The 11,824-nt window shown below is 34.6% G+C and overlaps 3 protein-coding genes and 1 pseudogene across 4 annotated transcripts, besides 1 other annotated feature; 2 read left to right on the top strand and 2 right to left on the bottom strand.

Annotated features, from left to right (window-relative positions):
- Window positions 1-10,411: part of a mobile genetic element that runs on past the window's edge.
- Window positions 7,568-7,980, bottom strand: TVAGG3_0346910 (annotated as a pseudogene). Its single transcript has one exon. A coding segment is annotated over exon 1 (413 nt).
- TVAGG3_0346900 (uncharacterized protein) lies at window positions 8,112-8,271 on the bottom strand (the record flags this gene model as incomplete). Its single annotated transcript, XM_051230952.1, has 1 exon — window positions 8,112-8,271. A coding segment is annotated over one exon (160 nt), but the record flags the coding sequence as incomplete, so codon positions are not given.
- On the top strand, window positions 8,371-8,766 carry TVAGG3_0346890 (uncharacterized protein; the record flags this gene model as incomplete). The annotated part of the gene is made up of 1 exon (XM_051230951.1): window positions 8,371-8,766. A coding segment is annotated over one exon (396 nt), but the record flags the coding sequence as incomplete, so codon positions are not given.
- A 797-nt stretch (window positions 10,412-11,208) lies between the features above and the next one.
- TVAGG3_0346870 (uncharacterized protein) lies at window positions 11,209-11,487 on the top strand (the record flags this gene model as incomplete). Its single annotated transcript, XM_051230950.1, has 1 exon — window positions 11,209-11,487. One exon carries the CDS (start codon window positions 11,209-11,211, stop codon window positions 11,485-11,487), a length of 279 nt encoding a protein of 92 aa, XP_051100680.1.
- Between the last annotated feature and the right edge of the window lie 337 nt (window positions 11,488-11,824).

The raw sequence follows: 11,824 nt of genomic DNA, 5'->3' as shown, positions 1-11,824 counted from the left end.
GACAAACATTATTTTTCAACACTAACGCCAACACGTAGGACAAACATTCATGACTAACATTACTGTATAACATAAATGTTTTGTCATGATTTCTTCGTAATGAACGTAAATGACCCAAAAATAATGTTTAGGTGAAGAGGTGAGATCTCACCTCTTTTCTCACCTCTTTTCTCACCTCATGAATTTTCATGACTTCTTCATCGTAATGAGCGTATATGTTTTGTCATGATTTCTTCGTAAATGTTTTGTCATGATTTCTTCGTAATGAACGTAAATGACCCAAAAATAATGTTTAGGTGAAGAGGTGAGATCTCACCTTTTTTCTCACCTCTTTTCTCACCTCATGAATTTTCATGACTTCTTCATCGTAATGAGCGTATATGTTTTGTCATGATTTCTTCGTAAATGTTTTGTCATGATTTCTTCGTAATGAACGTAAATGACCCAAAAATAATGTTTAGGTGAAGAGGTGAGATCTCACCTCTTTTCTCACCTCTTTTCTCACCTCATGAATTTTCATGACTTCTTCATCGTAATGAGCGTAAATGTTTTGTCATGATTTCTTCGTAAATGTTTTGTCATGATTTCTTCGTAATGAACGTAAATGACCCAAAAATAATGTTTAGGTGAAGAGGTGAGATCTCACCTCTTTTCTCACCTCATGAATTTTCATGATTTCTTCATCGTAATGAGCGTATATGTTTTGTCATGATTTCTTCGTAAATGTTTTGTCAAACATGAGCGTATATGTTTTGTCATGACTTCTTCGTATATGTTTTGTCAAGACTTCTTCGTATATGCTTTGTCAAAACTTCATCGTATATGCTTTGTCATGATTTAATTGTATATGTTTTGTGAAGAATATAACAACCGTCTGAATTCCGACGGTTGCTCTTTATACAAAATTCACGCAGGAAAATTCTTGAGTTTTGGTTGAAAGAATACAGTCAAGCCAAACATTTTATGAGCTTACTAAGGCGTTATGAATGAATTCAAAGGTATTTGCATACATCCTGACCTCGTTCATTTTGTTGCTGAATTTACACCAAAAATAATGTTTAGGGTAGATGGTTTTTAGGTGTCACTACGTCACCATGTCACCAGGTTAATTAACTTCTCTGAAAAAATGAGACAACATGACATTTTGACAACAACACAGGAGGAAGGCAGTTATGAATTATTTTTGAATAACTGAAGGTGTCACCATGTCACCATGTCACCAGGTTAATTAACTTCTCTGAAAAAATGAGACAACATGACATTTTGACAACAACACAGGAGGAAGGCAGTTATGAATTATTTTTGAATAACTGAAGGTGTCACCATGTCACCATGTCACCAGGTTAATTAACTTCTCTGAAAAAATGAGACAACATGACATTTTGACAACAACACAGGAGGAAGGCAGTTATGAATTATTTTTGAATAACTGAAGGTGTCACCATGTCACCATGTCACCAGGTTAATTAACTTCTCTGAAAAAAATGAGACAACATGACATTTTGACAACAACACAGGAGGAAGGCAGTTATGAATTATTTTTGAATAACTGAAGGTGTCACCATGTCACCATGTCACCAGGTTAATTAACTTCTCTGAAAAAATGAGACAACATGACATTTTGACAACAAACAGGAGGAAGGCAGTTATGAATTATTTTTGAATAACTGAAGGTGTCACCATGTCACCATGTCACCAGGTTAATTAACTTCTCTGAAAAAATGAGACAACATGACATTTTGACAACAAACAGGAGGAAGGCAGTTATGAATTATTTTGAATAACTGAAGGTGTCACCATGTCACCATGTCACCAGGTTAATTAACTTCTCTGAAAAAATGAGACAACATGACATTTTGACAACAACACAGGAGGAAGGCAGTTATGAATTATTTTTGAATAACTGAAGGTGTCACCATGTCACCATGTCACCAGGTTAATTAACTTCTCTGAAAAAATGAGACAACATGACATTTTGACAACAACACAGGAGGAAGGCAGTTATGAATTATTTTTGAATAACTGAAGGTGTCACCATGTCACCATGTCACCAGGTTAATTAACTTCTCTGAAAAAATGAGACAACATGACATTTTGACAACAACACAGGAGGAAGGCAGTTATGAATTATTTTTGAATAACTGAAGGTGTCACCATGTCACCATGTCACCAGGTTAATTAACTTCTCTGAAAAAATGAGACAACATGACATTTTGACAACAACACAGGAGGAAGGCAGTTATGAATTATTTTTGAATAACTGAAGGTGTCACCATGTCACCATGTCACCAGGTTAATTAACTTCTCTGAAAAAATGAGACAACATGACATTTTGACAACAACACAGGAGGAAGGCAGTTATGAATTATTTTTGAATAACTGAAGGTGTCACCATGTCACCATGTCACCAGGTTAATTAACTTCTCTGAAAAAATGAGACAACATGACATTTTGACAACAACACAGGAGGAAGGCAGTTATGAATTATTTTTGAATAACTGAAGGTGTCACCATGTCACCATGTCACCAGGTTAATTAACTTCTCTGAAAAAATGAGACAACATGACATTTTGACAACAACACAGGAGGAAGGCAGTTATGAATTATTTTTGAATAACTGAAGGTGTCACCATGTCACCATGTCACCAGGTTAATTAACTTCTCTGAAAAAATGAGACAACATGACATTTTGACAACAACACAGGAGGAAGGCAGTTATGAATTATTTTTGAATAACTGAAGGTGTCACCATGTCACCATGTCACCAGGTTAATTAACTTCTCTGAAAAAATGAGACAACATGACATTTTGACAACAACACAGGAGGAAGGCAGTTATGAATTATTTTTGAATAACTGAAGGTGTCACCATGTCACCATGTCACCAGGTTAATTAACTTCTCTGAAAAAAATGAGACAACATGACATTTTGACAACAACACAGGAAATAAATGTTTACGTAAATGTTTTGTCAAGATTTCTTCATCGTAATGAGCGTAAATGACCCAAAAATAATGTTTAGGTGAAGAGGTGAGATCTCACCTCTTTTCTCACCTCTTTTCTCACCTCATGAATTTTCATGACTTCTTCATCGTAATGAGCGTATATGTTTTGTCATGATTTCTTCGTAAATGTTTTGTCATGATTTCTTCGTAATGAACGTAAATGACCCAAAAATAATGTTTAGGTGAAGAGGTGAGATCTCACCTCTTTTCTCACCTCATGAATTTTCATGATTTCTTCATCGTAATGAGCGTATATGTTTTGTCATGATTTCTTCGTAAATGTTTTGTCAAACATGAGCGTATATGTTTTGTCATGACTTCTTCGTATATGTTTTGTCAAGACTTCTTCGTATATGCTTTGTCAAACATGAACGTATATGTTTTGTCGAAACTTCACTTTTTTGACGAAGTGCAAATCTTCACTTCGTGTCAAAACTTCATCGTATATGCTTTGTCAAACATGAACGTATATGCTTTGTCAAACATGAACGTATATGCTTTGTCAAACATGAACGTAAATGATTTGTCAAACATGAACGTAAATGTTTTGTCGAACCTTCACTTTTTTGACGAAGTGCAAATCTTCACTTCGTGTCAAGACTTCTTCGTATATGCTTTGTCAAACATGAACGTAAATGTTTTGTCAAACATGAACGTAAATGTTTTGTCAAACATGAACGTAAATGTTTTGTCAAACATGAACGTAAATGTTTTGTCAAAACTTCACTTTTTTGACGAAGTGCAAATCTTCACTTCGTGTCAAAACTTCATCGTATATGTTTTGTCAAGACTTCTTCGTAAATGATTTGTCAAGACTTCTTCGTAAATGTTTTGTCATGACTTATGAAGGAGGCGTTGAAGATGTTATACCATCTAAGAACTTGAGAGAGTCAAAGTCAACACATCTGGGACCATTAGAGCGGGAGTACTGGAAAAACAAAAATAAGCCAGAAAGAATAAGAAAATTCTTCTAAACTTTTTCATTAGATGTAAATCAGAGAAAAGAACTTTTAGAAGAATTTCCTCATATGATTGCTTCCCTCGGAAAACCGAGAGAAGAGATTCCGTATGAAAATCGCAAGTTCTTAGATGGTATAACATCTTCAACGCCTCCTTCATAAGTCATGACAAAACATTTACGAAGAAGTCTTGACAAATCATTTACGAAGAAATCTTGACAAAGCATATACGATGAAGTTTTGACACGAAGTGAAGATTTGCACTTCGTCAAAAAAGTGAAGTTTTGACAAAACATTTACGTTCATGTTTGACAAAGCATATACGATGAAGTTTTGACACGAAGTGAAGATTTGCACTTCGTCAAAAAAGTGAAGTTTCGACAAAACATATACGTTCATGTTTGACAAAGCATATACGAAGAAGTCTTGACAAAACATATACGAAGAAATCATGACAAAACATATACGCTCATTACGATGAAGAAGTCATGAAAATTCATGAGGTGAGAAAAGAGGTGAGAAAAGAGGTGAGATCTCACCTCTTCACCTAAACATTATTTTTGGGTCATTTACGTTCATTACGAAGAAATCATGACAAAACATTTACGAAGAAATCATGACAAAACATTTACGCTCATTACGATGAAGAAGTCATGAAAATTCATGAGGTGAGAAAAGAGGTGAGAAAAGAGGTGAGATCTCACCTCTTCACCTAAACATTATTTTTGGGTCATTTACGCTCATTACGATGAAGAAATCTTGACAAAACATTTACGTAAACATTTATTTCCTGTGTTGTTGTCAAAATGTCATGTTGTCTCATTTTTTCAGAGAAGTTAATTAACCTGGTGACATGGTGACATGGTGACACCTTCAGTTATTCAAAAATAATTCATAACTGCCTTCCTCCTGTGTTGTTGTCAAAATGTCATGTTGTCTCATTTTTTCAGAGAAGTTAATTAACCTGGTGACATGGTGACATGGTGACACCTTCAGTTATTCAAAAATAATTCATAACTGCCTTCCTCCTGTGTTGTTGTCAAAATGTCATGTTGTCTCATTTTTTCAGAGAAGTTAATTAACCTGGTGACATGGTGACATGGTGACACCTTCAGTTATTCAAAAATAATTCATAACTGCCTTCCTCCTGTGTTGTTGTCAAAATGTCATGTTGTCTCATTTTTTCAGAGAAGTTAATTAACCTGTGACATGGTGACGTAGTGACACCTAAAAACCATCTACCCTAAACATTATTTTTGGTGTAAATTCAGCAACAAAATGAACGAGGTCAGGATGTATGCAAATACCTTTGAATTCATTCATAACGCCTTAGTAAGCTCATAAAATGTTTGGCTTGACTGTATTCTTTCAACCAAAACTCAAGAATTTTCCTGCGTGAATTTTGTATAAAGAGCAACCGTCGGAATTCAGACGGTTGTTATATTCTTCACAAAACATATACAATTAAATCATGACAAAGCATATACGATGAAGTCATGACAAAACATATACGCTCATGTTTGACAAAACATTTACGAAGAAATCATGACAAAACATATACGCTCATTACGATGAAGAAGTCATGAAAATTCATGAGGTGAGAAAAGAGGTGAGATCTCACCTCTTCACCTAAACATTATTTTTGGGTCATTTACGTTCATTACGAAGAAATCATGACAAAACATTTACGAAGAAATCATGACAAAACATTTACGAAGAAATCATGACAAAACATATACGCTCATTACGATGAAGAAGTCATGAAAATTCATGAGGTGAGAAAAGAGGTGAGAAAAGAGGTGAGATCTCATCTCTTCACCTAAACATTATTTTTGGGTCATTTACGTTCATTACGAAGAAATCATGACAAAACATTTACGAAGAAATCATGACAAAACATATACGCTCATTACGATGAAGAAGTCATGAAAATTCATGAGGTGAGAAAAGAGGTGAGATCTCACCTCTTCACCTAAACATTATTTTTGGGTCATTTACGTTCATTACGAAGAAATCATGACAAAACATTTACGAAGAAATCATGACAAAACATATACGCTCATTACGATGAAGAAGTCATGAAAATTCATGAGGTGAGAAAAGAGGTGAGAAAAGAGGTGAGATCTCACCTCTTCACCTAAACATTATTTTTGGGTCATTTACGTTCATTACGAAGAAATCATGACAAAACATTTACGAAGAAATCATGACAAAACATATACGCTCATTACGATGAAGAAGTCATGAAAATTCATGAGGTGAGAAAAGAGTGAGAAAAGAGGTGAGATCTCACCTCTTCACCTAAACATTATTTTTGGGTCATTTACGTTCATTACGAAGAAATCATGACAAAACATTTACGAAGAAATCATGACAAAACATATACGCTCATTACGATGAAGAAGTCATGAAAATTCATGAGGTGAGAAAAGAGGTGAGAAAAGAGGTGAGATCTCACCTCTTCACCTAAACATTATTTTTGGGTCATTTACGTTCATTACGAAGAAATCATGACAAAACATATACGCTCATTACGATGAAGAAGTCATGAAAATTCATGAGGTGAGAAAAGAGGTGAGATCTCACCTCTTCACCTAAACATTATTTTTGGGTCATTTACGTTCATTACGAAGAAATCATGACAAAACATATACGCTCATTACGATGAAGAAGTCATGAAAATTCATGAGGTGAGAAAAGAGGTGAGATCTCACCTCTTCACCTAAACATTATTTTTGGGTCATTTACGTTCATTACGAAGAAATCATGACAAAACATTTACGAAGAAATCATGACAAAACATATACGCTCATTACGATGAAGAAGTTATGAAAATTCATGAGGTGAGAAAAGAGGTGAGAAAAGAGGTGAGATCTCACCTCTTCACCTAAACATTATTTTTGGGTCATTTACGTTCATTACGAAGAAATCATGACAAAACATATACGCTCATTACGATGAAGAAGTCATGAAAATTCATGAGGTGAGAAAAGAGGTGAGATCTCACCTCTTCACCTAAACATTATTTTTGGGTCATTTACGTTCATTACGAAGAAATCATGACAAAACATTTACGAAGAAATCATGACAAAACATATACGCTCATTACGATGAAGAAGTCATGAAAATTCATGAGGTGAGAAAAGAGGTGAGAAAAGAGGTGAGATCTCACCTCTTCACCTAAACATTATTTTTGGGTCATTTACGTTCATTACGAAGAAATCATGACAAAACATATACGCTCATTACGATGAAGAAGTCATGAAAATTCATGAGGTGAGAAAAGAGGTGAGATCTCACCTCTTCACCTAAACATTATTTTTGGGTCATTTACGTTCATTACGAAGAAATCATGACAAAACATTTACGAAGAAATCATGACAAAACATATACGCTCATTACGATGAAGAAGTCATGAAAATTCATGAGGTGAGAAAAGAGGTGAGAAAAGAGGTGAGATCTCACCTCTTCACCTAAACATTATTTTTGGGTCATTTACGTTCATTACGAAGAAATCATGACAAAACATTTATGTTATACAGTAATGTTAGTCATGAATGTTTGTCCTACGTGTTGGCGTTAGTGTTGAAAAATAATGTTTGTCCTACATGAAGCCGTACAAGCGTTTGAATTTGTTTATGAATAAGATTACTCTCTTGTTTTCTGTATCTATCATACAAACATAAGCAGCACCTGTTTTTGTAAAGTTTATATGAAGTTTTCGATAGTTAAGACCTGTATAATAATAGAATGCGTCCTCATTCTCAACATAGTAGTAGAACTCAAACGAATGCTTACCATAAGCTGTTATTTCAACAGCTTCGTCAGATATTTCATCAACGAACTCATAAACTATATCGCCATACTTGCTTTTATTTCTATTGTTTTCAGATTAGAACACCAACGAAGGTTTGAGATTCTGTTGTCCGTTCTATCATGATTTATATGGTCTATTTCTTTCAAATTGTTTGGATTTTCAATCCACTGTTCTGCAATAATTCTATGCTTTAAGTACATTTTGTTGTTTAAACTAAGCACAATATAACCATGATTATTTAAGCATTCACTCTTAATATGTTTGTTTTTCTTTCGACGAATAGTAAAAGGATATGTCGTACAAATCTCATAATCTTCATGATTTCTCAATGTTTCCCATTGAGTTTGTTCCCCACTAACGTTCTCATTGACGTCCTCAATATCTTCTTCCTCACTGAACTCGTCAATATTTTCACTAGCTCCTTCTGTAATGTTTTCATCGGCATTGTCATTGACTTCTTCTGTAATGTTAGATGTTGTTGTTTCGCTCATGTTCTTTCACTAATGTTAAAAGTTATGTTGTACGAATTTTGAACAGAATTTAGAGCAGTTATGAAACAATGAAGTACTTTTACGCTATTGAAAGGAACTATGAGAGTGAAGTACATGACAGCAATGACAAAAGGAACTAATATCAAACCTAATGAAATCGCTCACGAGGACATAGAGCTTAACAAGTACTTTGTGGAGTATCTTATAAGTGAAGAGTATGTAAGACCTTACTTCATGTTTGACAGCATGAATGAGGATGTTATTTCATGGTTAAAGAATATAAGCAATGTTTTCGGTAAGTACGTCATAGATGACAAAGGTCTTGTTGTATTTTATGAGACAGCAATACGAACACAGGAACTAATGGATATTATGCACTCAACAGCAAAGAAAGGATTTAGTACTATTGGCATGAATGAACATTGCAGGAATGACATATACAACCTATGCTCACGAAAGCCTTACACAAAAGCAATACAAATGATAGAACATAAGTGTCTAAGGTCAGCAAATGAAATCATTACTGTCAGTGGTTATGAAAGAACTGTTAGCAAAGATGAGTGGAAACAGCTATTCATATTAAGGAAGGACGTTGCTGAACTAGTTAAACCTGTTGCACAAACATTGTTTCAGATAAGACCAGCAATGACTAAGAACCCTTTGACCTTAGTCAATGAGACCATAGAGGTTGAAGATAATGACATGAAAGAACTAGGAATGAATGAGAGAAGTTGTGAAGGATGTTTGAGTCAAAACACATGGTTCTTCAGAGCTGTTAAGAAACTTAGTAAAGAACGACAGAAATATTTTATAGAGAAGTATTGCAAAGGATGTGTAAATGAATTGCTTGAAATAGAACTTAGAGACACTTTCACACTAAAGGACTTGAGGAAGAAATAAGTACATGAGTGAGGACGGTATTGACATAGCTAGTGTTATAAATGACTTAAGAAGATGTGTGTTGTTATTGACGGAGCACGTATGACATATCTAGTGAAAGATTATGATGGAATACGAGACACAACAACACTTGTGTCAGTAGATAGCAAGGAATTCAATAAGCTCATGAAGAGTTTATGTAGGACGTATTGAGGAGAAGGATGTGAACGCACTGATGATTTATGAAGCGGGTCAGAACAAGAACTATCTTATGAAGTCAGGCATGAGATTCTTTGACGAAAGAGATGACATTTACAGCTATTTCAGAGGATATGAGTATGAGGTACTGAATGAAGTAGATGAGAACGTTATTGAAGGATATTTGAAACATGTTCACGATGTCATATGTAATGAGGATGAAGAGCTTTATGAGTATGTTTTGAACTGGTTCGCCTACATCGTTCAAAATCCTTGTGGAAAGACTGGAACAGTACTTTTGTTAATAGGAAAGCAAGGAACTGGTAAGAATGTACTTAGTAATGTTCTATGCGAGCTCATTAGCAAGTACGCCAACAATAATATAACGGCAATAGAGAATGTGGTTGGTAGATTCAATGCTGCTATTGAGAACATGAAGCTCATCGTATGCAATGAACTAAGCTCATGCGATACGTCTAAGGTCATGAACCACGACGCACTAAAGTCAATAGTAACAGAGACTCAGTTGGACTTAAATCAGAAGTGTCAGCCAGTAAGAAAGATAGAGAATGTTTGTAATATCATCATGATATCTAACAACTTCAACTCAGTAAAGATTGACAAAGACGACAGAAGATTTGTTGTCATTGACGTAAGCAGCAGATACAAAGGAAATTACGAATATTTCTCAAATCTCATTGAAAGCTTTAATGAAGAGTTTTATTCAAACTTACTGACGTACTTCATGAAGAAAGATTTAAGTGAATTTGATGTAAGGAAGATACCATTCACCAGGGCTAAACAAGAACTCATCGAAATGAACAAAACACCTTACCAAATGTTTTACGAGGAGTTCTATGAAAAGTTTGTATCCGGATGGAATTGTACAGAGTGCTACAGAAGATATAAAGAATTTGCGAAGGAGAATGAATTCTTTGCATGTAGTTCAAATGTATTTGGTGGCAAGATGAGAGAATTTGTGAAGAGAAGTAGAAAGCGAGACGGTTCTGCAAGAAGTTATATTTACGAAGCAAGTATGATATTAGAAGGTCGTGGAAAGAAAGAAACAGTGAATTATGAGGAAGTGCTTGAAAAATTCATGGAGTACATGGGAAGCAATATAACATACAACAAAGACATATACAGTGAGTTTAAGTACTACTGTGAACAGCATGAGATTGAAGTAATGAGGAAAGGAGACTTTGAAACGCTTATGAAAGACAGTGAGGAGGTCATACATGAATAATGAAATAGTTCATGAGAACAGTGAGGAGGTCATACAGCAATATGAAATAGTTCATGAGAACAGTGAGGAGGTCATACATGCAATAATGAAATAGTTCATGAGAACAGTGAGGAGGTCATACATGCAATAATGAAATAGTTCATGAGAACAGTGAGGAGGTCATACATGCAATAATGAAATAGTTCATGAGAACAGTGAGGAGTCATAAACTTTGCCATGGTCTCTGTCCCTAGTAGTTTTCATTATCTCACAGAGTTAATGAAAGTCATACTTTCTATCAGATGAAGCATGCAGATGAACATAATGAAAGTTAGTGAGTTTGCCACGAGTTATGAATAAAATATTGGCATATTAGATGAGATAGCTGATGAAACAGATGAAGATAAATTAAATCTTGGACTTTGCCACACTCTGTCCCTAGTTCCTCAAAATCCTTGACAACGTTGCTTAGAAATTTTGGTTCAAAACCTCATCTGATTTTAATCTGTTATGCTACCTGTTAAGTTTCGCGAGATTATAAATGTCATGGAGTTATATAAAAAAGAGGGACAGCTAGGGACATTGGAAGTACTTGTAAGGCTATCTGTTAAGATTGCATGAAATACTAAAAAGTCATGAAATCCATTATCGCTGTGCTAGCTTCACCTTTGATTGAAATGACGACTAAAGTCACTGAAGCAATGAAACAAAAGTTTTTGGTAGAATACATTAAATCAGGAACAATTCCAGAAGGTTTTTACATTCATACTATGAAGGATGGTAGAGTTCAGTTTAGAAAGATAAAGCAACCATTAGATAGAGAAGGAATTTTGAGAAAGATTAAACTTCATGAGGACAACATTGCTAAACTTAGGAAGAAGTTAGAAGAGTTGGAGAAAGGAAGAGAGTTATAAAGCAATGAATTCAACAGGGTGAAAAAACAGGTGAAAAAAGAGGTGAGATCTCACCACTTCACCTAAATTTATTTTTGTGCTATGTTTTCATACATGTGAGGGTGGTGATATCATTAATTTTTAAGTTTATTTTGTATTTTTACTGAAAATTTTTATTTGGATGTAAATGACAGAACAAAAGCAACTCATTCGAATTCCACAGTATAACAAACATACATTTAAACATTTATTCTTCCTTCCTGAGCATAACATGTTCTTTCAAATACATCCGAGACCAGTTGACTTTTCATTGACTGTGTATAAAGATAGAAATAGTTATATCATTAAACCATACGAT

Source organism: Trichomonas vaginalis, chromosome V (genome assembly GCF_026262505.1).
Source record: "Trichomonas vaginalis G3 chromosome V, whole genome shotgun sequence".
Lineage (NCBI taxonomy): Eukaryota > Parabasalia > Trichomonadida > Trichomonadidae > Trichomonas > Trichomonas vaginalis.
This window is presented reverse-complemented; position numbering and strand designations above follow the sequence as displayed.